Raw genomic sequence first — 26223 nt, 5'->3', positions numbered from 1 at the left:
TTGTACATAGCATACTTTTGAAAAATTTACTTTATGTTTATTCTGGTTGGAAATAATGAACTAGAGGCAAAAGCATTTTTTTAGAGACGTTTACTTGCAATTAATATAAGAAGTCAGAAATTAGAAGAACCAGCTTACCAAATTGAAAAAAAAAAAAACAGTAGGTGTTTAAAAAAAATAGCAAGATTATCATCAGACTGTTTATGGTAGAAAAATAGCTACTTTTTCACATAATTATTACATCCACAGAAATCATATTTTTTCAGACATCAGCATTGCAAAAATTATGGAGAAAGACATTTTTCATTAGAGTCTGTTTTGTCCTGGGTAAATGATTCTTAACCTGGTGTTGAGTTAGGCAGTCTCTCTCCAGAAAGTAATCAGCTTCTGCATGGAAAATGTGCTGTAATTCCTGATTACAGCCCTTGGGACAGTCTGACAAGTGTCCGTTTGTAATGATCACATCAACTGGCAAAGACAAGAACTATTCATCTATTGGCTGTAGAATCAATATTTAGGAGTAATTTGTGCAGTTCTTTACTAAGGTTCTTTTTTACATTTCTTCCAAAAACAGTGATCTCCAGATGATCAGATCCTTGAGCTAAATTTCTTCATCTTTGCATCAACAGGGACATATTTGGCCACACACAAACCAGTCCCTGAACCAGAACTAGACTGGACCGAGAACTGGGCATAATCTGGAACCGAATTAGGATAAGAGGTAGAAAATAAAAGGGTGGGGGGAAAAGAGAGAACTCTATGACCACATAAGATCACCTTGAAAGCTAAGAAAAGGCTTGCCTCGATGTGAGGGGCCAATGGAAGGTTCACTTGGCACACTGTCATTTTCAACTCTGGTAGGTGAGTCTCTCTGGACATGGATGGATAACTCAGAGAGAAATTACATTAGAAAAGAAAATTAAGGGTTTTCTTTCATAAAGGTGCAAGCATAGACTTTAAGGGTCTGGCTTACTAAATAAGAAATATAACAAGTATTTAAATAAGGAGAAACACACAAGATGACAAAGGTTGTATTGGTTATATTAGCTCATTCATGCTGAAAAACAACAGTGTTTTCATATAATTATCCTATCCACAAAGATTGTGAAATTTATTCAGACAACAGCACTATATAAGATGGTAGTAAAGTTGTTTTTTTTTTTTTTTTTTATCAAGAGTCAACAATTTATGAGAGAAACTCCAGGTTACATTTATTTTGAGAACTACTCTGAGATAGAGCAACCCAATTCTTTTTTGCTTATCTCAGGGTACAAAGCCTTTTTTTTTTTTTTTCCTTTTTGGTCATCAGACGTACTGTGTATGTTTATTGACAACAGTGGTGAGGTGAAGTGTCAGTTTTGCTTCCATATAAATGGTCACTATAAATATAATATTTTTAAACTGATCTTAAGTCAAAGCAACTTTGTTAAACTCACTGATTAATTCTAATGATTTATATGTAAATCCCTTTCGATTTTTTATGTATTCAGTCATGTCAACTGAGAATAAGGAGGTTCGTTTTTCATTTTACTAACCTTCACACCTTTGTTTCCTATGCTTGCCATATTGTCCTGGCTAGGATCTATATTACAACGTTGACATGAATATGTGATGGGACATAATTGTCCATCCCAGTTTTGGCAGGAAAGCTTTTGATTCTTCATCAATAACTATGATGTTTGATGTAGATTTTGTTCTAAATACTCTTTGTGACATTAAGGAAACTTTATTCTTACTTTAAGAGTTATCATCATAAATAGACTTTAAATCCTGTTAAATACTTCTTCCCATTTATTAAAATGATCAAATGGCTCCCCACTTCCCTGTTATACTCTTAACATCGTGATTTTCATAGACTGGTTGTCAACATTCAGGCATTTTCTTTTCTCTTGAGTAAATACCTAAGAGTGGAATGGCTGGGCTACATGTTAAGTCTATTTTTACTTTTATAAGAAATCATCAGGCTGTTTTGCAAAGTATAAGAGTTCTAATTATTCTACAATCTTCCCAATACTTAGCAATACCTTTCTTTTAATGTGTTATTCTAGTGACTATTAAATATCTTGTACTGTTTAATTTGTGTTTGATGACTAATGATGCTGAAAATCTTTTCAGAGACTGACTGGCCATTCTTTTTTTCCCACAGCTTTACTGAGGTATGACTGACAAAAATTGTGTATATTTAAGGTGTACACTGTGATTTTTGATATATGTATACATTGTGAAATGAGGACCACAATCAAGCTAAGTAACATAACTATCACTTCATGTAGTTATCTTTTGTATGTGTGGTGAGAACCCTTGAGATCCACCTTCTTTGCAACTTTCTAGAATACAGTATATTATAAACTATAGTCACCATGAGGTACGTTAGGTCTTTTGTATCCATTAACCAACATCTCCCCGTATCTCCCACCTGTGGTAGCCACCATTCTACTCTCTGTTACTATGTTTTACTTTTTTAGATTCTACGTATAAATGAGGTAATACAGTATTTGTCTTTCTCTGTCTGACTTATTTCATTTAACATAAAGTCCTCCAGGTTCATCTATGTTTCCATGTCCTTGCAAATAGCAGGATTTCCTTCTTTTTTAAGGCTGAATTTTATATGCATATATAATTATTTTATAGATAATGATGATTATACATAAACATGATGCTAGTACATAAACATATATATCTATATATACATCTAGATAGATAGATGATCTCCATCCATCCATCCATCAACAGACATGGGTTGTTTTCATATCTCAACCGCTGGGAATAATGCTGCAATGAACATAGGAGGGCAGATATCTCTTTGATATAGTGATTTTTTTTCCTTTGGATATATAGCCAGTTGTGAGGTTATTGGATTATATGGTAGTTCTATTTTTAATTTTTCAGAAATCCCCATAATACTTCCTATAGTGACCCTACCAATTTACATTCTCACCAACAATGGATATAAGGTTCTCTTTTCTGTCCATCCTTGCCAACACTTGCTAACTTTTGACCTTTTGATGATAGTCATCCCAACAGATATGAGGTGATATCTCATTGTGGTTTTGACTTTCATTTCCATTATGATTAATGATGTTGAGCACCTTTCCCTATGCCTGTTTCATTAGCCATTCTTATATCTTTTGTGAAGAATCTGTTAGGTCTTTTGCATAAATTTTCTTGGGTTCCTTTTCTTCTTATTGAGTTGTGAGAGTTATTTTTATGCGTTTCAGATAAACAGCTTTTGTCAGATATATTTTTTGTATATATTTTTTCTCAGGTGGTGGCTTGTCTGTCATTCTTTTAAGTGTCATTTGATAGGCAGACGATTTTAATTATAATTATCAAAATTTTCTTTATAATTGCTCATGCTGTGTTTCATCTAAGATATTTTTGCCTACCTCAAAGTTGCAAAGAATTTCTCCTCTGTTTCTTTTAGAAGTTTTAGAGTTTTGGGTTTTAGATTTAGGTCTATGTTCGTTACAAATTAAATTTTATGTGTGATGTAATGTAGAGGTCAAAGTTCATCTTTTCTTCTGTAATCATATCCACTTTTGAAAACACAATCTTTTACCCATTGAAGACCAACTGACTACATATGTGTAGTCTATCTCTGAACTCTGTATTGTTCCAAGGATCTAGACGTCTTTTTATACTAATACCACACTGTCTTAATTAATGCAGCTTGTGATTTAAGTCTTGCAATTTTGTAGTGCAAATCCTCCAACATGTTTCAAAATTACTTTGGCAATTCTAGATTAATTATAATTCTGCAAAAAGTTTAGAATCATTATAACCATTTTCAGAAAAAAAAAAAAAGCCTAGCTGAATTTTTATAGCAATTCTTTGAATATACAGATAAATTTGAAGAGCGGATATCTTAATAATATTGTCTTTCAACTTGAGTATATTTGTTTATCTCTATTCCTAAGTATTATAACTGTGTGTAATATTGTAAATGGTATATTTAAAATATCATTTTGCAATCATTTGACACTAGTATATAAATACACAACTTATTTTTGTATCCTGACCTACCTTAAAACATTGCAAAATTTTAGCATTATCTCTAGCATCCTAGATGACTTGATCTTCCTTTAGAGAAGCCTTACTTTTGCTTCTGACAGATGGCTAGGGCATCAGTATTCCCAAATTATCTTTGTACGTTAAGAATTCTTATGATTCGGGCACCTGGGTGGCTCAGTTGGTTAAGCGACTGCCTTCGGCTCAGGTCATGATCCTGGAGTCCCGGGATCGAATCCCGCATCGGGCTCCCTGCTCGGCAGGGAGTCTGCTTCTCCCTCTGACCCTCCCCCCTCTCATGTGCTCTCTCTCATTCTCTCTCTCTCAAATAAATAAATAAAATCTTAAAAAAAAGAAAAATAAAAAAAAGAATTCTTATGATTCAAAGGTGGTCTACGGTTTCTGAAAGGGTGATCAATTTCTAGTTTGACTTTATTCTTAGGGTATAGTACTTTGAGGTTCCAATCCAAAGCCCGAAATCAAGGTTTATCAGAGAAACTTCCCTTTGGTAAGCTGAATTACAATTTTTATTCTCAACTAATTGTTTGCAGGATTTTAATTATACACCTGGACAAAGCAGGTGTTGCTAGGATATAAACAGCTAAAATGCTAGGCTTACTTTCCTGGACTTCTTTTTCTTGACCCTGTAATTCTTCCCTGCATTTTTAGCTCTCCTTGTCTTCAAATAAATGCTTTTCACATTGTCCCAGGTCTGAATTACTCAGTCCACCATTACCAGAAACCTCCAACTTATTTTTTAAATCTCAGCATGAGTAATTCTTCTGCATAGTTACCCTCTGCATTTGTCTTTTTTGAAGGATCATTCGAAAACTTTGAAGCAATACTTATGTTATATACACATTCCTGAACTCTTTAAAAAGGTATCTCTAAGTGTGTATCTATTCTCAGTGCTCTACTTTTTTGGTACCAAGGGTTACCAAAGAAAGGAAGGACTGACCTGTAGTCTGAACTGTGGCCTTTAAAGTCATGTGTCTTCTCTTAGCTGCATTCCAGTAACCTATGCATAGATTTTCTTTTTTCTCACTATCTATGCATATTCTGTTATTTTTTGTGGAACACTTTTTAAAGCCCATAAGCATGTGTGGAGCACAGAGTTAGCCACCTCAGAGTGAACCGGACTTGGCTTGGCTTCCAAGCTCCATTTTGCTTGGGGCAGGAAACTCAATTTCCCAATTCAAGAAATTATAGATTTTCCCCCCAGTCTTTATGTGGTAAATTTACACTCAATTCTAGAACTCTCCCTTTTCACCTTGTTGTCCCCAGGGACTAAGAAAAGCCCGTGATGTTATGCATTATTGCAGAGTCGGAAGGACTATTGTCTAAGTCCTTGTATGTGATGTGCCCTGTACCGCCTGTTGATGCCCATCCATCCCAGGTCCCTGGGATCATGACCTGAGCTGAAGGCGGATGCTTAACCGACTGAGCCACCCAGGCGCCCCAACAACCATTGCTACTCTTTAAACATATTTGCTGGAAAGGTAGGCTATACAGGCTGGGAAGTGAGGCACAAACCCTTTATGGCTTTTACGAGCTCCCTACTTCTGAAGCTTGGCCGCAAGTGGGGCAGAAGCGGAAATACTACACTGGCATCCAAACTCTCCTTCTTCCCTTTTTCCTCCCCCAAACCCCTTTGCATAGCACAACAGTGTTTCTACTCTTTATTCAGCATAGACAAAAATTAGCTTTCGTATCAGCAAGCATTCTCCCAAACTCTTTTAATATCATATATACTCATATTTCTTTGAAGTAAAGAAAGCACCTTTTCAAAAAGTCATCCTTTTAAAATTATGCTTTTAGTTACTTATGTTGCATGTAGACACCCAACAGACTACTTTGGGCTGAGTTAGAATCTGCCATTTCCCTCATATAATAAATGCCACTGATTTAATGAATGGAAGGCCTGGGGCAGTGAAAAAAATAGGGAAAAATTCCAGATTTTATTTAAATAACTGGAAAAACATGCATAGCAAGACAAAAGTGATTGGATTTTAAGAGAAATGATATAGATCCTTCAACACAGAGTACCATAGTTCTTTATAGATTGCCTTGGATAATGTCAATGATTTCACGGTAAACTTGCTGATATACATCTAATCCAAACAAAAAGTCTATATGATTGTAGTAAGAAACAGTTTTATGGTATATGTGGTTTGTAATTTCAGGAAGTAGATTTTTCACATCTTCAGGATCGGCCAACAAGTCATTGCCCCCATTCCAAGTTGCTGTTGATACGTTCATGTTCCTCACATCGTAAAATGGAGAAGTGGACTAAATGTAGAGGGTTTTCACGGAAAATGATACATAGAAGGTGTTATTTACTTTTCTTTAAATGATGAATTAATGCAATTTTAAAATAAGCTGAATCTAAAATAATTACTACTATAAAAGCAAGAACATTGAAAGAATCATTATTATGATTTTTACTTAGATCAGATACAAATCAAAACTAGACCGTTTGCTCTAATTCAGGGTATTCAAACATTCCTCAGAAGGAATTTCAGTTTTATTTATAAGGCATGAAAGTATTTCAATCAAAATTTTCCATGGCTGTATAACTGCCAATATGTTCATCAATAAATGGTAAACATTGGCAATTGAAGCCAAATCTGATTTTATTGATTTTGATCTTTCTATTCTACTTTGGAGTTTTACATAAGCTAACCACATTAGGCATGAAGTTTAGCTAAGGCAGAAAAGGATGGTGTAAAAGAATAACTTTGAAGACGACAGACTTGGGTTCTAATACTTCAAGATTTCTGTCATCTTCCTCATACAATTATTACCACCTTCTCATTAACTTTTATCTTTTCCTCATTATGTGGAACGAGGAAAATTCTATTATGTGGAATGAGGGTTTGTCTTATCTTCCCAAATACAGTCAATAGCTTTTGAGGGTCAAGAACCATATTATGGCTCTTATTTCTTATTTAACTAACCACAGAGCTACGCATATTATAAACACAATATTTTTCCTCTTGAGGGAGGATGAATTACTCTACAGCCTGTCAAACTTCTCCAGGCTTATCCAAGGTATTTGTTGTTAAAATAAGTAGAAAACCTGGAAAATACGTAGAAAACCTGGAAAAGCCCCTTGGGTTGGATGTGAAAATATGGAGCCAAATCATGGCGATCTTCATCTGCTGGTCCTTCTCACTCTGTTATTATACTCTCGGGCTTTACATGAGCCTTTTTCTGTAGCAACATCATCTGAACAGATCAAGGAGATAGTTTTCAGCTTATACATAATTATGTACCTGATTAAAATGAGCCAAGTTCAGAACAGGACTGCCCCAGTCAAAAGCTCTCAATTGGCTAGAATTAAAAAGCTGAAAGAAAAAATTTAAAAGCAAGATTATGCTCATCTGTTTGCTACAGCACAGCTGGTAATGTGAGGTGTGCATTTCATGTACTGCCTGCCCCTTTGTATTGGGCCTGTGGGTATATGTGCAGGGAGACTTCCTTGCTTCTCCCTTACTTTGCATAGGGCAAGAAATGGAAGAGGGAGGAGGTGGTGGGGGGCAGGGGAATCTACGGAATGTGATTCTGTCATCTTCATATAAATGCACATTTCCCCAAGGCCTTTTACCTTGTTAAAAGGAGCCTGTGTGCTTGGGGCAACATCAGCCGTCCCCAGAAATCCTCAGCTTCATCCACAGAGGTCAAAATTGTCTACAGGCGCCTGGGTGGCTCAGTTGGTTGAGCATCTGACTCTTGGTTTCAGCTCAGATCCTGATCTCAGGGTTGTGGGATTGAGCCCTGCCTTGGGATCTGCACTCAGCAGGGAGTCTGCTTGAAGATTCTCTCTCTTCCTCTCCCTCTGCCCCTCCCTGTGCTCATGCTCTCTCTCTTTCTCTCTAAAATAAATAAATAAATCTTAAACAACAACAACAAAAAGTTTCTAGGACTAAGTGCTTTAGGACTGAAATGACACTTCCTAAACACCTTTGCTTCAAATAACAGCACTGAAGAGCATGATCCAGAAGCAATCCCTTGCTTCACCTACCATACTTGTAGCCTCACCACCACTAACTGCGGTGAGCCTATTAGGTCTAATCTGATTGCGTTCATTTTTCCCCTAATAACATTTTCATTGCAGGAAGGTTCAGACTCTCAGTTTACCCACCTTCTCTGAGACTCTAAATCTGACAGGTCTCCATGCACCCCCCCCCATTTTATCTCCTCCCATCTCCCCCCAACTCCTAAAATTCTTTCTACCATCTGGAATTCCATCATTAGCCTGTATCTTAAAACCCATCTCTGATGGGCTCCTTTACCTTCCTGCTCTCTGGACAACCTGATTTTCCCCAAGAATGCTTCTTCTCCTACAGCTCTTTCCTGCCACAAAACTAGCTGAGGTTGGGCGCCTGGGTGGCTCAGTTGGTTAAGCAACTGCCTTCGGCTCAGGTCATGATCCTGGAGTCCCAGGATCGAGTCCCACATCAGGCTCCCTGCTGAGCAGGGAGTCTGCTTCTCCCTCTGACCCTCTTCCCTCTCGTGCTCTCTCTCTTTCTCTGTCTCTCAAATAAATAAATAAAATCTAAAAAAAAAAAAGTTAAAAAAAAAAAACTAGCTGAGGTTATTTATGACTTTAACATTTGTAAAACTCGTTAATTCTGAGGAATTTCCTCACATTACCTATGAGCAGCACTTGACCTAGGTGTCCATTTCTATCCTCGAGAGCTTTTCTTCACTTAGTTTCTGGAACACTGTCATTTCCTGATCTTCATTTTTCACTCCCTGCTCGTTTTTGGTCTCCTTGCTATATTCATCCAGCTGCTGCTGCCTGACCTCTGAATCTTTCTATGTCTCATCCCACCACCCTTGCTCCTCTTCTCCCCATCTGTACTCACTCTGTGTGTTCTCATCCAGTCTCTTGGCTTTCAGTGGCATCCATATTTAAAATGTTTATCTTCTGTAAGTCTCTTCTAAATACTAGACTCCTATACACAACTGCTTATTCAAATTAATCACTGGGATGTCTCACACTTAACATCTCCAGAACTGAACATCTTATTTGTCCCTCAAACCTACACCACCACCAAACGTCCCGATCTCCTTTAATGGCAATTGCATCTTTTCCTTGCTTAGGCCAGAACGTCTGGAGTCATCCAAGACACTCTTCTCTCTCCTCTCTCAGAATCCATCATTAAATGTCCATGGCTGCATGTTTACAATACACATGTATACTCAGAACCAAACCCTCTTCACCACCCTTCCTGGGAACACATCCCATGCAGGCCATCATCATTCTTGTTTGGATTATGGTAGTAAGCTCCTTAATTTATCATTGTTTCCACTTCAGTCTACTCAACATGGCACCCGAAGCATTCCTTTTTTTTTTTTTCCAAGTAAACTCTACCCCAGTGTGGTGCTTGAACTCACGACCCTGAGATCAAGAGTCACATGCTCTGCTGAATGAGCCAGTGAGGCATCCCCTAAGTATTCCTTTAAAAATGTAAGTCATATCATGTCCCCTCCCTGCTCAAAAACCTGCAGAGGCTACTCACTTCAGCCAGAAAACCAAAGTCCTCACAATGATGTTCTTGTCCCTTTCTGGGTCTAGTACATTTCTGCCCCCTTTTCCCTACTCCTTTCTCCCTTAATCACTGACATCACCCTCACTGACCTTTCAGCCATGCCTCTCAGAAATGCTCCTGACTAAAGGCTTTGCATTGGCTATTCTCTCTGTCTGGAATGTTCTTCCTCCAGGTTGTTCACATTGCTAACTTTCTCGGCTCTTTTAAATCTTTTCTCGAACATCACCATCTCATTGAGGCTGGCCTAACCTCTCTATTCAAAAACACAACCCACTACCCAGTATGCCTAATCTCTTTATCTTGCCTTTTCTCCTTTATTTTTCCATAGCTTCTATCCCCTTCTAAAGTTTTAATAATTTACTTATTTGCTATGCTTAATGTTTACTGTCTGTATATCTACCACTAGAATGTAAGCTTAAAGAGGACAGGAATATTTATTTTGTCCAATGATATATACCCTGAGCATAAAACAGTACAGAGCACATAGTAGGTACTCAATAAATATTGTTTCAATGGATGAATAGATGCAAAGGTTGCTTAGATTTTCCTGGCCTATCACCGGGAATGAACTAAATCTAAACATAAGTTAAAGATTTTTAATAATTTACCTGAAAACAACCACTTAGTAGATTTAAACATTTTTAAATGAGAAAGCTCTTATCAATATCTCAATGATACTGTAAATTCATTAGTGTTTGTTAAGTTTAAATAACACTCATAATCATCACCCTGTTGAACTCTCATAATATTTTTGTTAAGTCAAAGCATTAGTATTAACTCCATTTTTAAAAGTAAGGAAACTGACTTCATAAAGATTAAATGAGCTTGCTCAGTGTCTCACTGTCAGTAAGGTTCAGAGAAAGGATTCAGTGTCTGATACTTTCATCTCAAGTATACTGTTCTTTCTAAGATAATTATCCTGGCTCTCAACATTAAGATGATATTCACACTGGATTTTTTTCTTCATTAATATTCATGCAATAAATATTCTTGAGTATCTGCTATTTGCCCAGAGCTCTTGGCCTTGCAAATGTAGAAGTGAATAAAACTTGCTCATGGTCCTCATGGAGTTCACAATTGAACAGAGAAGAGAGTGTAGTCTAGTGAGAGACTAGGCATTAGGACACCTGTGTTCTAGTCTTAGGACTTTTTTATTTTTTATTATTATTATTATTTTTTAGTCTTAGGGTTTTTTTAAAGGAATAGCTCTGACTCTTTGGGCAAGTCAAGTGATGAACATGGCCTCAATGATTGCTAGTCTACTATTCCGAATTCATATTTTCTCATTTGTAAAACAAAATAATTATATTGCTCTGATCATTGCTTAGGGTTAGAAGATCTAGTAGGTTATGATATTAACATTATTAAAAACTATACATAATTACACAAATATGTAATTGTTACATTTTATCCTTCTAAATTTATCATCCTATGGCAATGGCATGATTCCCAGAATGATGGGATAAACCATGAGTGGTATAAATAAAATTGTACTAAAATGCACTTGAAAAGTTGTACCTGACTCCAGTGTAACATATTTTGAACAGATGTCCCTGCTGGATTATGTGACATATACACATCCACACGACTCTGAGGGGTTAAAAAATTATTTTTATATCTAGTTCAATTGGAGAAAGCATAATCTTTGATATTTACCACACTAAATAATTTCAATTAAATTTAAAGTTATTTTTAAGTAATATAAATAAAAAGATAAAATTATATTTTAATTAAGGACACAAATGTACTTACTAAATGTGTAATTTTTGCATTAATGTAGAAGCTATTATTGGATTTCCAAGTTATGTAGTCTGTCATCCCATACTGAAAACAATCAAAACTCTTAGGACTCACACACACACACCCCTTTTACGCACTAAAGAACTGAAAAGATTGAAAGAAATTACCAGGAAAAATGGAAAAGAAAAAACAAAAAACCCTCAAAAAAGCAAAGTACTAAAGACAGTTTTCCTTCAAGTTACTTGCCAATCCCAGAGAATCTGAAGTTTCATTGTGAGAACTCAGCTAGTTCAGGAAAAAAAAATCAGTCCAGAACCTGCCAAGGGCAGTTAGGAGACTTTAAAAAGAAACCCTTTCCATGATTAACTGGGCTCCTGAAATTCTACACAACTCCCAAGGAAGCAATCAGAAACAGAACAGCATTCAAGTCAATCTGTCATCTAGGTTTGTACTGCCTACATGGTCCCTGGGAACCTCAATCAGTGAACAAGACATATAATGTCAATGTTATCCTATCAAAATCTCAGCAAGTTATCTTAAGGATATCAACAGACTGCTTCTCAGATGGAGAGGCAGAAGACCCAGGACAGCCAACACAATATTGTAAGGGAAGAACAAAGTTGGAGGACTGACACACACAACTTCAAGATGTACTGTAAACCTAATCTGTAATCAAGACAGTGTGGTATTGGTGAAAGAATAGACAAACAGATCCATAGAATGGAACAGAGGGCCCCCAAACAGACCCCTATAAATATAGTCAACAGATCTTTGACAAAGGAGAAAAGGCAATACAGCAGAGAAACACTGGTATCTTCAACAAATGATGCTGGAACAACTAGACAACCACGTGGAAAAGAAAAAAAAAAAGAGTTGAGACACAGACCCCACACCCTTCACAAGAGTTAACTGAAAATAGAACACAGACCTAAATGTCAAACTCAAAACTATGAAACTCCTAGAAGATAACATAGCAGAGAAAATCTAGTTGACTTTGGGTCTAGTGATGACTTTTTAGATAAAACACCAAAGGCACAATCTATGAAAGAAATAACTGACAAGCTGGACTTCATCAAAGTTAAAAATGTCCACTTTGCAAAAGACAGTATCAAGAGAATTAGAAGACAAGCTACAGCCTGGAAGAAAATATTTGCAAAAGACATATCTATGAAGGACTGTTACCCAAAATGTACAATGAACCCTTCAAACTCAACAATGAGAAAATAAATAACCTGATTTAAAAATGGGCCAAAGACCTTAACAGACACCTCACCGAACAGATATAGAGATAGCAAATGACCATGAAAAGATGCTCTGCATCATATGTCATCAGGGAAATGCAACTTAAAAGAACAATGAGATAGCACTACACAACTATGAAAATGACAAAAGTCCCAAACGTTGACAGCACCAAGTGCTGGTTAGGATGTGGAGCCACAGGAATTCTCATTCACTGCTGGTAGGAATGCAAAGTATTACAACCACTTTGGAAAACAGTTTGGTGGTCTCTTATAAAACACAATGTATCCTTATCATACAATCCAGCAATCACATTCCTTGGTATTTATCCAAAGGAGTTGAAAACTCATGTTCATGCAAACTCTGCACATTGATGTTTATAGCATCTTTATTCATAATTGTCAAAACTTGAACCAAAATGTCCTTTAGTAGGTGGATAGATATGGTACATCCAGACAATTGAATATTTTTCAGCACTAAAAATCAATAAGCTACCAACCCAGGAAAAGATATGGAAGAACCTTAAATGTATGCTAGTAAATGGAAGAAGGCAATCTGAAAGGGTTGCAAACTGTGTGATTCCAACTACATGACATTCTGGAAAAGGCAAAACTGTGGGAGACAGTAAAAAGATTAGTGGTATCAGTGGTTGCCAGGACTTAAGTGGGGAAGAAAGAACACACAAAGCACAGAGGATTTTTAGGGCAGTGAAAATATCCTCTATGATACTATGATTGTAGATCCATGTCATTATACATTTGTTAAAACCCACAGAATGTAGAACACCAGAGTGAACCATACCATAAACTATGGATTTAGGGTACTTATGATGTGTTGATGTAGGTTCATCAGTTGTAACAAATGTACCACTCTGGTGGTCCTTGCCACACCCAAGGTCATCTAGGTTTTTCACTATGTTATCTTCTAGAATTTCTATAGTTTCACATTTCACATTTAGGTCTTTGATCCAAATTTTAGTTAATTTTGTGAAGGGTATAAAGTTTGTGTCTGGATTCACTTTTTTTGCATGTGGATGTCCAGTTGTCCCAACACCATTTGTTGAAGAGACTATTGTTTTTCTATTGCACTGCCTTTTCTCCTTTGTCAAAGATCTGTTGTTGATATTTATAGGGCTCTATTTCTGGGCTCTCTGTCTTGTTGCACTGATCTTCTTGTTTCTTCTTTCACTAATCCCACACTGTCCAGATTACTGTAGTTTAATACTAAGTCTTGAAGTTCAATAGTACCAATCCTCCAACTTTGCTCTTTCCCCTCAATCCTGTGTTGGTTACTCTGGGTTTTGCTTCTCTCCATAAATGTTAGAAGTCATTTGTCAATATCCTTAAAATAGCTTGCTGGGATTTTGATTAGGATTGCATTGAATCTATGGACTAAGTTGGTAAGAATGGACATCTTGACAACTTCTCTTTCTCTGAATGAGTAAATTGATTCTTGCTGGGAAATTATTAAATGGTACAGGTACAGGAAACAACCAGTAGTCCAAATGCCACAGCTGCTTTTGCCCAATCTGGATTTTTAATTTAATGTGCTTAAAAAGTCTTAGAATGAATGCCTACATCTGTAACAACATCTATGTACAATCAATCCATATGGGATTGGTAATAGTAGCTTGAGCCCTTAAACAGTTTCCCACTCCAGGAATTTTGATGAATGCCAGAAGCATGTAAGATATTTCACAGGCACTAATGCTAATTACAAAAGGGTCAACAAGAAAGGGAAGGAGTGTTAGGAACCAAGATATAAGAGCAGGAGTTGTGAAAAACAAGTGATAAAAGACAACTTAAATACAAGAAACTTCAGGAAACTAACACCCAATAGTAAAGGCCAATAAAAAGACCCAGCACAGCACCTGCTCTCTGTTCTTTACAGAGGCAAGACAAATTTGACTGCAAAATAATCCCTGCATGTTCATGCTGATTAGTTTCAGAATGTTGGTATAGTTCTAAAACCAGAAAGGCTAAGAATCTAACTATTAGTATATGTGGATAAATCATAAAATGACATACAAGGCATAAAATAAGTGCTATTAAGAGCTGCTTTCTAAAAATTGACAAAATACATTTCAAATTCAACTTGTTCTCACCATATTTAAGTTCTCCAGGTCACATCCATATATCATAAACAAGATATCACGGCAAATCTTACCAATAGTCTTCAGTGTACACAGCTTTGAACCAACAAATCTTTTAAATGAGGTATTAGGTAGGAAGTCTTTGTTGCCAAAAAAAGCCTGTAAAACAAATTTACTTTATTCATATTTGAAAGACCAAAATAATTAATCAAGAAATGGTGCAATGAGCTCATTATATTTATAATCAAATGCACTGTCTCACATTAGTTTAAAACATTTAAATTAGAGGGGTTCCTAGGTGGCTCAGTCGGTTAGGTGGCTGACTCTTGATTTTGGCTCAGGTCATGATCCCAGGGTTGTGAGATGGAGTCCTGTGCTGGGCTCCACACTCAGAGCAGTCTGCTTGTCCCTCTCCCTGCCCCTCCCCACCTCGCTCCTGCATTCTCTCTCTTTAAAATAAATAATTAAATAAAGTCTTAAAAAAATTTATATTAAGGACAAAACTTGGAAGCAGGAGATAGAAGTAAGTTGACTACTGGATTTTCCTCCACAAAGAGATGTCCAAAGGTATTATAAGTAAAATCTTATTCCTTTGTAAAAACGAAAGAATCCAGTGTCACTGAAACCAGAAAATAAAATTCATACAAACATAGTCAAGACTTTTTATTTTGAAAGGACAGAAACATTGTCATTTTGGATTATCAACTACGTAAAGGAAAGGAATAACATACCTTTATCACTGACTTCCATTTGTATGCCCTTTTAATTAAAGGGCTCTTTGAGTATTTAATAGAAAAAACTGGAGCTAAGGCAAAAAATATTTTGATTCTTTCAGCTATCTTTGGTATTGTGGAAAACGTTATGAAAGCTGAAAGAAAATAAGACAGAAATGAACTATTCTTACACAATTAGTAGCATGTAAGAAATGACATCATGACAAGTAAGAGTAAATTCAGTATGCTATGACCACTTAATTGACTCATTCATTTCTTAATTCCCTTATCAAACATTTATCGGTCACCCAGTATGAGACATGCATATTGATCACAATAGCATACTGATGATTAGTATTAAAAACAATGTCTAGGCCATAAATAATGATAAATCAACACTAAAAGAGTCTTATAACCCCACAGTTGAGAAATCAGAAACAATACTGAACATTTCTATAACTGGCAATGCTGAAAATAAGTTAGTGAGCTTTTCTGATATTTGAATCTTACACTTTAGGTGAGAGATTCAATACATGTCAAATTATTTCAATATTTACTTTTAATATATTTCAAAATATCCTTGCCTTCTTGTACAGAAGATAACCAAACACTAGTTTATATTTTATTGTTAGTTTAGAGTTATTAATGTGACAAATAGTTTTCCCCTTTGTGACATCTTATCAAGCTACATTCTTGCACATCTCTATTTTTATAGCTTTTCTGTTTTCTGAGTTCTAAGAAGGCAAACAACCAAAGAATCATATAACATATTATGAGTCAGTAAACTCTAGCACATAACCCACTTTTTTTTTATTTAATAATTTTCCAAGATTCCTGGTTCCAAATAACTGAACAGCTGGAGAATCCAGACTCCAAGTCACACACATGGTTAATAAATGTCAGAGAAAAAAATCTATGGAAAATTGGATTAGACTGTTATTCAACAAATTTTTTTTTAAAGCAGGAAGTGTATTATTCCTATAAGAAAATGATCATTTTCAGCCTAGAAAAGACTCAGTGAATACTGGCTGCTATTATAAAATAGTCTTTGTAACTTCCACAGTAGAGAGAGTGGGAGTAAGAAGGTTTACCGCACCATGTAAGAGAATTACGTTGGGTTTTAGAGAATTTTTTTCTTTTCTGAAAGTGAAGTTGTCACGCATTAGATAGAAGCATTGTTGTGAGCTGACAGAAGTTCTTTTCTAGTCTCTTTAAACATATGAAGACTTTGCTCATCTTCATGTAGGTCTAAAGTTTAATCTGTCCTAAATGCATAACATAAATGGCCTTCTCATGTCTCTCCCTCATGAGGCCCTATGCCACACTTAAATGACCATAATAATAAGTATGAAATTTCTATTTGTGGAACAAGTTGTAGTTATGATTTCACTTTGATCCCAAGATGGATATCCAACTTCTGAACACTTAGAAACAAAGACAACTGCCAACAACCTGTTATTACAATGAGTTCTTTGTGACTGAAGAAGATAAGGTAGAAGTAAGGAGGGGGTAAGCTTCCCAGACCCAGCTGTTGGACGCTCCTCTCAGAGCTCTGCTTTGTGTCACTTGTAGCTTGGGGAGCTTGCCCATGTCCTTAGGAGGTGTGTCTGCAAACTCTACAACAGTCATTGTGGACTATAGCGACAATCTTTCTTGCCATACCAATAGTGGTGCCCTGGGAATGACCTATATAAAATATTTCCTCTTGTCCCGTGTGCTTCACAATGAAGTCAATGGAGGCTGGGAGGTCGTATTTTGCCATCTCATCAAAACTACAAAAGAAAAAGGGAAGTTGAAATCCCCTTGCTTCTAATGTGATGCTAACACTTGAAGATGATGAATAAGTAAGTGCATGAAACAATTTTCAACTCTCTTTACGTATTATCAAGAAGTTATGAGGCGCCTGGGTGGCTCAGTTGGTTAAGCATCTTGACTCTTGATTTCGGCTCAGGTCGTGGTCTCACGGTTGTGAGATCGAGCCCTCATCAGGCTCTGCACTCAGCGTGGAGTCTGCTTGAGCTTCTCTCTCCCTCTCCCTCTGCCTCTCCCCACAGTCGTACTCTCTCTCAAATAAATAAATAAATCTTAAAAAAAAGGAAGTTACATGGCATAATGTATCTACTGAATAAAGACTTATGTGAGAACACAAAGTCAAGAAACTAAAATAGTCCCATGATAGTCTTAAAAAGATGCTGTTTGATTATTCTACATACAGGGAGATAAACTAATATAGGTTATGGAATAAAACAATGGTTAAAGGAAGGGTGGGGTTAGCCAATAAAGGTTATTACTGAAAAACAAGAAACATGCTTAAGATCAATCACTCTTTAATTTTCAAGCAAAAATTGACACAAATTGTTATGGTCTGTTAAAAGACCTGATTGAGAAAAGATACTTCTGTTCTACTTTATTTCATTCAAACACAAAACAAAATATTTGACACACTTATAAAATAAAATGAAACATTACTTGATGTTATTTGTACCTGAAGGCCCAGAATTCTTTGGAATTTGTTTTGAGGTACGTGTGTTTCCTGGACCAGGTAGTACCTCTGCTGTTCCCCATCCATACGTCATAACCAGCATCTGCTAGAATGAAGCCCAGGCTGTTGTTGGGAAGATTTGAAATCCAGCTGCTGGCAGATGTAAATAAACCATGTTGCAAGTATACAACAAGCCTCTGAGCTAGAAAAAAAAATGCAGAGAATTTCTTTTTAAATGTTGTGGTATCTGCATAAATATCTCATCTGAAATTCAATCTTTCAAAACATGACAGTTTGAGGTTTAAAAAAATTTTTTTTATTTTATATTGTATAGATAGGGTAAATTATTAATGTTTAATCCCATTGTATGTCAGTTGTTTAGCACAGTTTACAAAGAGTTTTTTTCAAATGACCAAGTGTACAATTAGGCTATGTCTCACTTAAATATATTAACTTTTAAGATTAGAACATTCAAATATCTAATAGTAATGTGAGCACTCATATACGTTTTAATTTACTTTACTTTACTTTAATTTAATTTAGTTTAATTTCAGAGAGGGAGAGAGCCAGAGGAGGGGCAGAGAGAGTGGGAGAGAGAGACTCTCAAGCAGACTCCATGGTGAGTGTGGAAAGAAAGAAAGAAGCTGTTCCTTCTCAGGAGAGGTACTTCTAGCATTATTGGCTAAATAGGAGCTCCCACACTGGAGGAGGAAGGAGACAATCTCCTCTCTGACCAACTGACACAAAAGTACAAAAAGCTGACTCCCTTGCTTCAGGGTTGGACCAGCTCTGATGTACTTCATGTTCCTCAAGAGACCAGGGTGAGGCTAGAATCCAATTGAGACCACATATTTACTTAACTTCTTCCTCTGCTCTCTTCTGTTTCCCCCATTTCTTTTTTCCTGAGATCCCCTCAATAAATCATGTGCACTCAAATCCCTGTCACAAGCTCTGTTTCTAGGGCACCTGACCTAAGAGTTACTACTAAAAGTGACCAAGGAAGCAGACATTTGTGGATGGGATTGTGGATTTGGATTACTTGCTGGCTGGCTGGTTGACATTGAGGACCGCACCACTGACATCATTAATTGTAGGGAGAGTACTGACAGAACCTTGCATGTTGTAGCACTCCAGGGGCTAAAATACTCATGTTTCCTGTGATGGCACAGGATAGGAATGACTGGCTTGTGCAGTATCTCTCACAGTTAAGAGGTACAGAGGAAATAGGATTATGAGGTCTGGGTAGCTGTTGCTGAGTGCCAATCATGCTTTAAAGAGAGAGTATTACAGGATCAGGGCAATCAATCACCAATTCAAAGCAAAGGGTGAAAGTCCTAAGACTTTTCTGATAGCACCTCAACACCTCATCTTCTACTTCGAGAGGGCAAACTGAGGTGAAAATCATGGTCTTGAACTAATTGTAAGGAGAGTAGAACTCAGGAAGTTTGAATTCTCAGCACTGGGAAGAATCCATCCCATATTCAGGGCCTTGATAGGGAAGGAGGACTCAGAGACTTGAGATGAGACTATCTGAATAGAAGAACTCTAGAAGCTTGAGTCCCAAATTTCCCTGAACTCACTGGGACTATAGAGTGACCCATTCCTCTTTGTTAGAAAACTCTGACTTAGATATCTTTCAGAACAAGGCTTTTCCTCCTCAAAATCCACCCCAATCCCTTCCTGTATACTCAATCACTAATGCTGGTTGAGTTTTCCAGTGGCTTGACTGAAGTGTTGGGCCTGCTGAGGGAGAGAAGAGATTGTACACTAAAAGAGCTACAAAATCTGGAAGAGTATGCCTAAGTGTTGGATAGAAAAAAAGGAAAGATATATATATCTTACATATATATATATCTTATGTAGGATATGTATATATCCTACAATGCAAGGTTTTACACACTGGCAATGGTTGAGAGGTCAGTCTCAACACTCTGCCAAGATTTCTCAGAAGCTTAGAAAATTCCAGAATAGCAAAGCAGATTGGGAAGGAAAAAGATACAGAGGCTCAAGACATAGGTATGCTAATCTAATAAATAAAACCAGAACACCCACCAATTGATTAATGTGCCTTGGGTGAGCCCAGAGGATATTTCATCTAATAAGTTGAAAAAAATACACTGATGAGGATATCATCAAAATTTAAAAACTCAGAAGTGGAGAACTTCGACTTCCATCTTGGGATGTATAATAAACTGGAAAAGTATTGCTCCCACTCTTAAAAAAAAAAAAAAAACACAAACAAACAACTACATTCAAATTCATGACTTTTAAAAAACTCATCAAAGAGCTGATTCACAGAGCAAAAATCGGGCCTCAAATCTGAGGAGAGACAGGTGCTTACAAGGAGAAAGGAGACATAAGCCCTCCCTTATGCGGGAGACACAATCTGAATAGATTAGGTAGAATAATTGAAGAATTAGTGAAGGCCAGGGATAGGCTCCAAGGACAGTGTGAAGGACAGGGTTCAGTAGAAAAGGGGAAGTCTATATCCTCCTGCAAGCTCTGTCCCATGAACCCTACATGAACTTCACAGAAAAGATTGGGAAGAGTCTTGCCAAAGTGTCCATTGTGGTGCAGATCTGTGAAAGGGAACAACAGTTATTGCAGGAGGGTCAAGACGCTCTCCTCTGATCCTTTCCCCATTTGCCCTCCAGAGCAATACTCAATTGTAGTGCGGGGCGGGGCTGGGGGGCACAGGGAGGGCAACGAGCACTACATAGGATACACTAACCAACCAAAAGTGCGTAGGATGTCTCAACCAGTAGATGTCAGCCAGACACTGGTCTTAACCACTCCAGTGCTGTGCTGTGGGCTCACAAAAGGAGTAGCCATGATGAGAGAGATGTAGACTAACCTGGCCCCCCAGTGTGGGTGCCTCACCAAGGCGACTAGGAAAGTATGTCTGACCTGCCTGCAAAGGAAATCTCACAGGGTACCCTGCCCTCAAGGAGACCAAACCAGCCACTTGGAGACCAGTTGGGGGCACCAGGCCCTTTCTTTCCTGGAAAGGGCAACAATTCACTATGACAGGGATTGAGATATATTTTGGCTATGATTTGCCTTTCTTTCCACCCAGGACCACAGCCTGCCAGCACTACTTTTCAAGAGTTCATGGAGTGTCTGGTCTATAAATATGGAGCCCCTCATGACATACCTCAGATAAAGGGATTCACTGCAGGTCAAAGACAGTGCGTTCATCAGCATTATGGCCTTGGAAGGCCACTGGTCTTATCACATAACTACCAACAAAAGGCTGCCAACCCAACCGAGCAATGAAACCACCACCCAGTGGAGATGCCATCTGGGAGATGACATCCCATAAGCGTGGGTCCTATCCTAAGGACTTTATATACCTTAAACAAATGGCCAGAATATATTGCTACTTCCTCTCATTGGTAGAGTCTGAGAAAAAAAGGGGTAGGATTAAGACTCACTATCACCCAGTAATTCACTCCAAGGCTTATACTTTCTGTCCTCACAATTTAAGGCTCTATAGACTAGAGGTCCTCATTTCCAGACAGAAAACACTTCCACTAGTTCATGCGGTAACTAATAATAAAGCTATGACTGCTGGCTGGCTAGACTTTGGGCTCTTCATGATAGAATACTGTGGGGCGGGGCGGGGTGGCAAAGAAAAGAATTGCTATGTTGGCAGGAATAATTGGCCCTGATCACCATGACGAGGTAGGGCCTCTGATACAGAATGAAGATGGAAAACCATATTTGGCATTCACATGATTCACTGGGACATCTTTTGTTACTCCCATGCCTTACTTTACCTGTAAAATGTACAAGTACTGCAACCATGACCTGTTTTGGGCACAGTAGCCCTTCAGGATAAGGGCCTGGCTTGCCACATCAGGAGACATGGCTGAAAGGGAGAGGATTCTATAGTGGGTAGTAGAGGTCAGAATTTATGAGTACCAGCCATGGCGTTAGGATCAGTTGCAATGGCAGATGTCATACTCTGTTCCACTCACCCTCCTCTTGCAAGTTTCCCCAGGTATTCTGACCTACCCAAGTTCTGGAAAACCTGTACCTGGATGAAATAAGCTTCATGTGAAAAACAAATGGATCTGAGTAATGCAAGAAGTGCACTCTGTTATTTTGGTGCCCCACCTAGACTTCCTTTCCTAAGCAGGTGGAGCATGCTCCTAGCTGTTGTGGGTGTTGCTTTCTAAGTGTTCATATTGCCCCTCTCTCTGTAGGATTGCCCCCCAGGCAAATGGCAATTGCCTCACCTATGAGAATACACCTCTTTCTACGAGAAGCCTTAAGCAATGACTAACTGCTGAGACAATGCAAAAGGCTAGCTGCCCAACTTCAGGGCAGGACCACTTCGGTATTGCAGTTCCTGGATCCATGCGCTCCCCTGAGATCAGACTCCAGCTGGACTTAGCTGAGCCACATCCTTCCTTAGCTCCTTCCCCTGCCCTCCCCTGATTTCCACATGACCTTCTCCTGACCGTAGGCCAGCAATAAATCACATGCTCCTGACTCCCTGTCTCCAGCACTGCTTCAAGACAACTCTGAAGCACTTACTATATTTTTAAATTACCTTTCAATATTTTATCACAGTATTCATGATATTAGGTCATACCGTGAAAAATGATTACTATAATTATGTTAAATATATGTTAACATTTTCTGTCTAGTAGCTCTGACCTTTATAAGGATCCAAAATTACATTGATTGAGGTTGTTTCAAATTAGTATTTTCCGTGAAATATACTTTAATGTTTAAAATGAGAACTTGAGAGGGTATTTTATAATATGAGAAACATTCTTTTCAGGGAGAAAATCTAAAGAGAAAACTAAAAAAAAAAAAAAAAAGGCTGGCTTTTATTTGAGCAATTAGATGAATAAGGAAAAGTAATCCATTACAGATTCTGCTAGTAAGTGGCTGATACAGGATTATAACCCTAGAGACAAATTCAAGTGCTTTATTTTTTTCACCTCATTTGTGGATAATGATGTACCTACTGTTGGGTTAAAGAACCAGAGTTTGCTACCAACCTGATCTCTTTGTTATTACTAGAAGAGACAGCCATAAAGACAAGGAAGGACGTTTTTACCAGCTGTTTTTTAAACCTATGTTACCATGTTACCATTTCTAACCCCTCCTGAAACAAAGAGATTGGAGAGAATCAACAGAAATGAGTAAAGTGACCCACAAAGAACACTTGGAACAGCTTAATTTCCATCACACTCTAAAACCACCTTGTGAACAGGAAGCCAGGGGAGCACCTGGCTCTCTTCTAGTGACATATAGAGACATGTAGGAGAAGTTAACTATACGCTTAATGTTTAAATCCTTTTCTTGTCTGAAACTCACTAAGAAGAAATGGAAGAGTTAAGGCCTTCAGGGCCCAGTAACCAAATTTCTCTGAATTGAATATTACCTGAACTGTCATTGTTTGTCTTCCCATAAGGAATTCTATAAAGGCCAAGGATGTAACCATCTTCAGTTACAATATCATATACTTCATCTGGGTAGCCCCAATAGGAAATAATCTGGCTCTACATAAAGAAAAAGGAAGCCTTTTAGGATACGATTTCTGGTCAGTTAATGGAACCTGATAATAATCTAACCTATTAATGTAATAATGGACCTTTGTATTGTCTCTCAACCTCAGGACTATTTCTTCTTACTAGTTCACTGATTGATTCAGTAATAGATATTTTAGAACATCTACTAAGCATTAGTCTTATACATTACTTTTTTCCTAACTACTAATCACTCAAACTTTTACCTACTCAGCCATATACAATTTAAAAATATATATTTATCCACAAATGTTTGCATGTCTATGGTTATAGCTAAGCTTATATCTGGAATTTGTATGTGTGGACATGTATACAAAAGAGAATTTATAAGTCCTCCATAAAGGTATTTAAATGTATGTATATATATATTTTTCCAGGAACAAAATAAGGGTGAAGGGGAAACTGAGCTACAGAATAGTAAATGAATATATAGACCGCAGACCTATTAAAATAAAAGCTCCCCCCTTCCCAGTTAAAGAGTAGCATTCCCTGTTATTTCGGCAGCTTAGCATTTATTTCCTAGCAACTTACAATGTTCATGTTCGCTTCAGGGTTCCTAGCTCTTCGATATCGAAAGGCACCTTGAGTAGTCCCAAGAATTAAAACGAAAGACATCACTTTGAGAAGGTAGGACATTTGGGATCTACATATAAAAGGAGATGTTAATACTATTAAAATTGCAGGAGGTGATAGCACTTGACTGTTTAAATAATTCTGTGAGTTAGGGAATATTACCATTTTCAGGGAAGAAAACCGAAGCTTTGAGAAATTAACTTCTCTAAGGACACACCATGTATAATAGGCAGTCAAGATTCTGATTCATTCCTGCTTCATTCCCAGATTCATACTTTTCCAACTACCCTCTTTTATAGCACAAACCCCTCTTTGATGTCTCCATTATAGAATTGTTAAGCCCAGTTCCAAAAGTTTTATCACATACTGCAAGTTAATTGATACCTGAATTAATGATGTAATGATATTCTTACCAGACTAACACTTGTTGTTTTTTTTTTAAGGATTTTATTTATTTATTTGCAAGAGAGTGTGTGAGAGAGAAAGAGAGGGAGAGAGCATGAGAAGGGGGAGGCTCAGAGGGAGAGGTAGATGCCCCACTGAACGGGGAGCCAGATGCCGGACTCTGAGATCATGACCTGAGCCAAAGGCAGATGCTTAACTGACTGAGCCACCCAGGTGTCCCTGGACTAACACTTGTTTAAAGTATGGTTAAAGGTTGTTGGGTTTGGGGGAAGGAAGGGGGATGGATGAGGAGATTAGAAAACTTGGATAATTTAACTTTTATCCAGCCTCTCAGCGTCTAGATTTTATTGCATATAGAAATGGGAGTTTGGGGAGTATCCTAAATTCTGGGAAGCCAGGACTCTTAAGTTCTTTCTAGAAAAGTAAGAAACCAGGGAGCCACTGAGGTCACTACAAACATTCTCTCTCCCAAAACATGACTTATGGATCTCATGAGCCTTGTACCTTATGCCTAGAGGGACATTATGCAGAGTTTATAAAATGTCCAGCTCTGCCACCCACGAGCTTTGTGACTTAAAGGAAGTTACTTCCCCTCTCCGAACATCAGTTTCTCTACCTACACTATGAATAATATAGCTACTTCTTAGGGTTGTTATAAAACTTAAAGTTTGATAAATGTGATATGATGCTTTGTTAGTAGAATACCAGTCATATAGCTAATCTTTAATGTATATTAGATTTCCTCACTTAAGAGAACTAACTAATACCAGCAACTTAGAGAAATAATTTACATGCAAATAAGTGATATGTCTCTCTTCTATATTTTGGTAGGCTAGTCTCCAGTGCAATAATTTAACAACTTGCTACCAAGTATCTAGATTTGCAAGTTTTAAACTACATTTATTTTTTAAAATGTACTTTCTATCGAAAGCTTTAATTTATGGAAACTGGACTTCTCCCCTTTTGGTCTAGGTTTGTATTATACTTGGTATAATATCTGTGCTCTTTAGTGAAGGCAAAAAGCAAATTTTAAAACATTATTACCAAGGTTTTCTACCAAAGAAGAGAGAGAAATTTGCTAATGTGCTTAGGTAAAACATTGATAACCTGTGTAGTCACGATCTAGATATTCCTCTTTGGATGTGTTCTTGGCAAAGTGCTATCAGGTAGCAAGGCTACTTGGTTCTCTGTCCTCATGGGCTGTCTCAAATAGTTTCGTGGAAACTATCTGTATTAACTGGATTTTGAAGCTTACTGAATATACAGTGCTTGTTGCCTAGCAGAGATTTTAAAGTACTTTGCATTATGTCTGGAACATGTGCAGTATTTGTCATCCAAAATGAGAAATTTTTGAAAATGAAATGACATTAATAATTAACTTGGAAATAATTAACCTGGGAAACAGGCATAACTGGACTGCCCTAGGCAAGTAGGACTTATGGTCACCCAATTTTTATCCTTACTTCCCCAAATTTTGGTGTTTTTACCCTGATAAAGTACAGGAGAAGGATGAACCTGTGGCATATGGTTGCTGATACTCTAACAACCACCAATGGGAAATGTTTCAACTGAATGAAATTTTTTTTTTAAGATTTTATTTATTTATTTGACAGAGAGAGACACAGCGAGAGAGGGAACACAAGCAGGGGGAGTGGGAGAGGGAGAAGCAGACTCCCCGCTGAGCAGGGAGCCCGATGTGGGGCTCGATCCTGGGGCCCTGGGACCATGACCTGAGCCAAAGGCAGACGCCCAATGACTGAGCCACCCAGGCGCCCTACAACTGAATGAAATTATTAACTTTGTGTTTACAGTGATTTACCAATTGTATAAAGCAACTAGTGAAAAAGTTCACTGAAATCTAGATCAG

General features: G+C 37.5%; 1 protein-coding gene across 1 annotated transcript; it reads right to left on the bottom strand.

Moving 5' to 3' along the window:
- Window positions 1-5965: 5965 nt before the first annotated feature.
- On the bottom strand, window positions 5966-24223 carry LIPJ (lipase family member J). Its single transcript, XM_045877742.2, has 9 exons — window positions 23910-24223; window positions 23234-23351; window positions 17836-18034; window positions 17013-17122; window positions 15369-15505; window positions 14650-14796; window positions 11085-11156; window positions 7284-7355; window positions 5966-6297 (listed from the first exon to the last, which is right to left on the bottom strand). Exons 1-9 carry the CDS (start codon window positions 24114-24116, stop codon window positions 6064-6066), a joined length of 1296 nt encoding a protein of 431 aa, XP_045733698.1. The 5' UTR covers window positions 24117-24223; the 3' UTR covers window positions 5966-6063.
- Window positions 24224-26223: the final 2000 nt, after the last annotated feature.

The sequence above is a fragment of the Mirounga angustirostris genome, unplaced genomic scaffold (assembly GCF_029215605.1).
Source record: "Mirounga angustirostris isolate CCGP_5_RB_7025 unplaced genomic scaffold, mMirAng1.0.hap1 SCAF_6, whole genome shotgun sequence".
Classification (NCBI taxonomy): Eukaryota; Metazoa; Chordata; class Mammalia; order Carnivora; family Phocidae; genus Mirounga; species Mirounga angustirostris.
Note: the sequence above shows the minus strand (reverse complement) of the source record. Positions and strands in the feature narration are given on the sequence as shown.